The 6000-nt window shown below is 29.5% G+C and overlaps 1 protein-coding gene across 1 annotated transcript in view; it reads right to left on the bottom strand.

Annotated features, from left to right (window-relative positions):
* Window positions 1-1527: 1527 nt before the first annotated feature.
* The window catches only part of LOC145764054 (cation-independent mannose-6-phosphate receptor-like), a 28762-nt gene continuing 24289 nt past the window's right edge, over window positions 1528-6000 (bottom strand). The window contains exons 42-48 of the mRNA XM_082575622.1: window positions 5278-5427; window positions 4792-5006; window positions 4255-4354; window positions 4048-4143; window positions 3289-3529; window positions 2825-2948; window positions 1528-2437 (exon numbers count right to left, since the gene is read on the bottom strand). Of these exons, the coding sequence (XP_082431748.1) occupies window positions 2244-2437; window positions 2825-2948; window positions 3289-3529; window positions 4048-4143; window positions 4255-4354; window positions 4792-5006; window positions 5278-5427 (1120 nt within the window). The 3' untranslated portion in view covers window positions 1528-2243. The remainder of the gene's footprint in view (window positions 2438-2824; window positions 2949-3288; window positions 3530-4047; window positions 4144-4254; window positions 4355-4791; window positions 5007-5277; window positions 5428-6000) is intronic.

Raw genomic sequence — 6000 nt, 5'->3', positions numbered from 1 at the left:
CCAGATATTTTAAATTATGCCAAATTTATAGTTAATTTATGGTTTAAATACCTTTGTTAACTACTTTGTGGAAGTACCTGCGCATCAACACAGGTTTAATAATGTTCATAAATTTTTAATTAAATAAAAATTTAAATAGTTTGATTGTTTCTATTTTTAATCATTTCACTTTTTCAAAAATGTCTTGAAACTAAAAAAATGTATTTTTTACATTAAATAAAGTTAACTAACCTAAAACAGTTTGAAATAACTTGGTCGCAAGATGTCACACCAGAGCAAGTTCAACTTCATAACTTTCTAAAATAAAAATTTTATATTTAAAATTTATACATTGTACCAACTTTTGCGCTAATAAATCTAACTATATTAATTTAGGTTTATGACATAAATATTAAGTAGATTTTTAACAGAAATTAAAAAATATTTATTTAAAAACAGCTAATAATATGCCACACTTAATACTATGAACAATAAACTTAAAAAACTAAATTAAAAAGGACTAAAAAAAACGTCAACTCACCTTAGAAGTTCATCCAGAATAACTAGAATTCCGATTTCAATTCAAATTTGCCACGAAGCACTACGTCACAGTCACGTGAGGTGACGTGTGTGCTTGCACGATGCGCTTACACTGCAAAGCGTTACCCAAACTGTCAATCAAAATATATCTGCTTAAATCTTTTAAACAAAATGTTAATAAAACAACACTAACTAATAACTTGATATAATATCTTAATCTTTATTAATTTTTTAATTAATATTTGTAACAATTAACATCCCTAATTATGACAAAACAACCAAGACGTGCGTTAACAATGCGCATTATTTCGCAACACGTTTCGTTAAAGAAATTTCTTATCATGATGCAACAACCCGGAATCTCGTGTTAAAAGAATTTCTCGGGGCGGCGCTTCTCAGAGAAGCGCACTAATTATGACGTAACATTCCTCGCGCCTCGCTTAATGGAAAATTTTGAGGTCCCTATGCTTTATAACAGACCTAGTTTTGTAATAGTAAATTAAATCATCTTTGGTATTTTTGTTTAATTAAAAAATGTAGTTTTGTGGTTGTTAATTACCAATTAAAATTACCAAAATTAAAATATTTTTGCCAACCTATGACGTCACAAATCTAGTTTTGTTGAAGAATTTTAATATGCAGAAAAAACTAAACAACTTTTAGAAAGGCACGACCAATTTTTGATGGTAACCTGTCAAATGCGCAAAAATGGCCGTTTATAAACACTGTGTTGGTACTTTAGCATAACTTTTTAACCGATTACACAAAAACCACAAGAAAACAACGTCTTATTCAATACATATTGTTGATAACCAATACATTTGTTTTTACTTCTACCGTCCTAAATTTTTGAAAAATCGTACAATTTTTGGTAATTTTTTTTATATGTAAGTGAGCACATTAGCACTTTCTGGTTGTTGGACATTGATGTAATTTATAAGTTACTTTGTTTTATTTTATTATTACATATCACATAGTTTTAATAGAAAGGCAATCAATTGCACGTATACATAACAATTTAGAATCATAAACAAATTATCAAGACACAATAATTATCAGTGTAATTTTAAAGTCTAATTATTTACATTAACTTTACATAAAAATCAATAACAAAAATCTTTACTTAAAAGCTACTAGCATTTGTTAAAAATTGAATCCAAAAATGCCAGAAATTATTGCATAATATTTAACAAAAGTGAGCTTTTAAGCAGCTAAGTACGTAACAAATTAATAAATATTCTTGAATAAATATCACCACAACCCGAATTTACAGAAATTTTCTAATTTTATATCACACAAATAAATTTCAAAACGAATTTAATCAACAGGGTTTCAACCAAAATTGTTTAGAATTTTTGTGTACATTTTATATTAGTTAACAATAACACTTCTATCTTGTTACAAGATATTCAAATAAAATGTTATTTTATAAAGTGTTATACCTTGTTTATTTATTTAACAAACTTAAATTTCTAAATTCATGCTGTTGAAATTTTATGAATAAATTTGTTATATTTAAATTTAAATTTTTTTAAATATATTAAAAAGGAAAAATGCTTTTAACAAAGGAGAACATTATTAGAATTAAATAATTTTTTTAAAGATTACGTAAAATATTTTTCTGAAAATTTATGAAACTTTTTTTTAAAGATGTTTTTTCTTCCCAGCAACAAATATTTCTGAAAACCTTTTATGACATCACAATCACATTATCCATGACATCATCAACCTTCCAACATGTCTTCATCTTCCTCATTGTTTAAAGACATCATTGTGACATCATCGTCGTCATCGGGTTGTTCAAATGGATTTAAAGGTTTTCGGGAAGATTTAATTTTGACTTGAGGTATGAGTTTATCCTCAATTTTATCGGTTTCTGTGGTAACAACATTCATCGGAGGAGCAAACACCGGGTGGTCTGGGTCAAAAATTTAAAAAAAGTAATTTAGTTTAACTGGCATCTTAGGTAGTGGTTGGAACACTTAGCTTCACTACACGAGGTCCTGGGTTCGATTCCCACTACTTTCATGCTGTAGCGCCCTTGAGTAAGGCACTATAAACGGTATTAACTCCTTCTGAGCTAGCACTTGATCAGCAGCACAATTATCGGGCAATTATAATCTTTATAATAAATATCCTAAACTACCAAAGGCAACTCGAGACTGGGTCGGAGTAACTGATGTTACTCAATGTTTAGGTCGTGCATTCGACCTTCCCACATCGAGGATAAAGATATACAAAAAAATCTTAAATTCCAAAAACAATTGAATAAATTTAATTACTAATTATTGTTAATTTCTTTTACCATTAATTCCAGTTCCATGCAATCTTGATGTTGTTGCCAATAGCGACGTCTCCTCGTGCATGACATCATCATCAAAAAGGGAAGTCCCCTCTTCTTCTTCGTCATCCAAAATTCCTCTTCCACTCTGAGTTTAAAGTTAAAAAAATATAATTTAACCCAATAATTAAACTGCTGATTAAGTATTGGCTCAGCAGGAGTTTATACCGTTTATAGCGCCTTACTCAAGAGCGCTACAGCAAGAAAGCGGTAGGAATTGAACCCAGGACCTCATGTGGTGATGCCAAGTGTTTTAGTCACTACACCACGCTGCCGATTAGGTTAGTTTCACGGTTTATAAATTTTAAGCAGCAAAATTAAAAAATAAATCGCAGTTTAATACTTTAGTTGTGTTAGGGTATAAGCCTTAACATTAACCAATTAAAATTAATAAAAACTAATAGCAAAAAATAGTTAAAAACACTCACTGGTATATATCGATATTTATATGCATCTCCATAACACCTTCCGCACAAATTATTTCTGATCGAGCTTTTTATTCTCAATCGTCGATCTCTGTTATGTAAGACCAACACAAGCACACATACGACACCTAGTGTTACAAATATCCACACAACAGTGGATGCCGCACTACTGTGGTGCTGTTCAGAGGCGATTGTTATATTTTGGTTGTTGTTTATGGGTTGAGATGTTGGATCAGTAGGTTGTCTGTAAATATATATTTTATTTTAGAAGTTAAAAACAAAAAAAGTAAAATAAATATATATACAATTGAGCTTAGTGAACTATATAGTATATATTTGTATATTTAAATTGTGGGCCAAAAATATATATAAAACTGTGGTGAGCAGGTAAACTATTGCGGGCAAATATTAGTCGCAAGTTGCAACCATATTATGCGATTAAATGTCAACCATATGGTCGACTAGTTTGAACCATAGGCTTTAAAGCGAACTAAAATTCAAAGTGTGCCAATATTTGTCGCATTATTTCTTTTACACTATATAAATAACTAAAAAAAAATATGGATCACAAATGTTGTCCGGTTCTAGACAAAACATTGTTACAAAATGCTTCTCCTAAATTCTCTCGTCTGGATTACGGTGCAAGAGAATTCTCCCCTATGGTAAATGGCAGGTTGTTTTGTCTAGAACTGCACAACATATGTGACCCAAAAATATTTATATTTAAACACAATTTTTAATTTGAAATAAAGATAAACTTACACTAGATTAGTAGAAGGACACATAGCATTAGTATACCACTGGAATATATATCCACATTCATTTGATTCATACATAAAAGTTGGTTTACCAGGATCACTGCAACAACAACAAAAATATAATTTGTGAAACATTTTGAACAAAGATTTTTTTATAAATCTTTGCCTAAAATTTTTTTTTCTTTTTTTATAATTTTTATTTTTTAAATACCTGTAGTAGGAGCAATGCATTGAAATTAAAACATGACTTTTCTTGGTTTTATCTTTTCCACAAATATTATTCGAACTTAACTCAACTTCTAAGCTATCATCTAAAAATATTTAAAACAAAAATATATTAAAGTTATTTCTATACTTGCAATGGTTTAAGACATTAAAAAACTGAACTTAAGATGCTGGGTTTAACACCAAATGTAAGATAGTGCAAATCAGTAAGGGGAATGAAGTACCATATGAGGTTCTGGGTTCAATCCCCATTACTTCTATACTGTAGCGCCATTAAGTTAGGTGCTATAAAGGGTAAGAACACCTGCCGACTCAAAAAACTAATTAACTGACTGAATTATCGGGCAATTACATTCTATATAATATTCCAAACTGCCAAAGTCAACTCGAGACTGGGTTAGGTTAACTGATGTTACTCTATGTTTAGGTTGTAAAGTTGACTGCCAACATCGAGGATAAATGAATATAAAACAACTTAAAAATATTAAATGTTATTTTAAGAACCAACCAAAACTTAGCTTACCTGTCATAACATAACTTGGTGAATTATTTCCAATTTCTGCAATTTCTCTTGAAAATCCAGTTTGTGTTTTATATTGACAAACTACTGTTCCTAGCCCACATTTCAAGTTTTGACCCAACTTACTATAATCAGAGTTGCCGTTCAAATTTATTCCATATTTATAAAAACTTACTTCTTTGTTGGAAACTCTGGCCTCTTGGTCTGTTATCCAAGTCCTAAAGATAAAATAAAATATTTAAAAATTTTATTAAAACAAATTTGAAAATTCAGTTTTAAAAAAAAGTATTTTAAATATTTAATACTAAAACCTTAGGATGCAAATATTTTAATTAATATTGGCTTAAAATATTTAATCTACATTTATTTAAAAAAATTAATTAAATTATTGTGTTTTAGTTTAACTTAATCAGTAGCTGTTTTCTCACAAATAAAATCCCAATTTTAAAATTTTTACTTTTTTAAAATGTAATTAAAATTACAATTAACCTGTTGAAAATTGTGGAAAGGTCGATCTTCTGGTTTGTTTTTGGATCAATAATCACATTGCTTGAACTAACGTTAACTTTATGAGGTAAATCTTTACAAGCTATTCTACTTTTCCATATAAAGTGAAACACACAATCATCTTTCGATAACCTGGATTTAAATAAAATATTAAAATTGTTTTAAATAATAAATGTTTTTCTTTTCCATAAAATTAATAAATATTCCACCCTACAATTGGGATTTTAACTGCTGTTATATGTTTGCAACTATTAACTAATATTTGGTCGTGATAATTTACCTGCACACCACAAATGGCAGTTTTATATTAATTCAAAAGTCTATAAATTGGACATACATACATACATATATATATAACATAAATCCACTTAGCTCCATTATAAATAGATTAAAGATTGAATAAATTGCCTGCCTTACTTTTTTGTCATAAAATGGTGACAAATCTAAACTAATATTTGTCTGTGCACCACAAACACTGGCAGTGTGGTGTAGTGGTAAGAATGCTTGCTACACCACACATGAGGTCGTAGGTTAAATCCCCACTGATCTCATGCTGTAGCGCCCTTGAGTAAGGCGCTATAAACGGTATGAACTCCTGCTGAGCCAACACTTATTTAGCAGCATAATTACTGGGTAATTATAATCTATAATATCCCAAACTGCCACAGGCAACTCAAGACTGGGTCGGAGTAACTGATGTTACTC

This window comes from Corella eumyota, chromosome 1 (genome assembly GCF_963082875.1).
Source record: "Corella eumyota chromosome 1, kaCorEumy4.1, whole genome shotgun sequence".
NCBI lineage: Eukaryota > Metazoa > Chordata > Ascidiacea > Phlebobranchia > Corellidae > Corella > Corella eumyota.
Note: the sequence above shows the minus strand (reverse complement) of the source record. Positions and strands in the feature narration are given on the sequence as shown.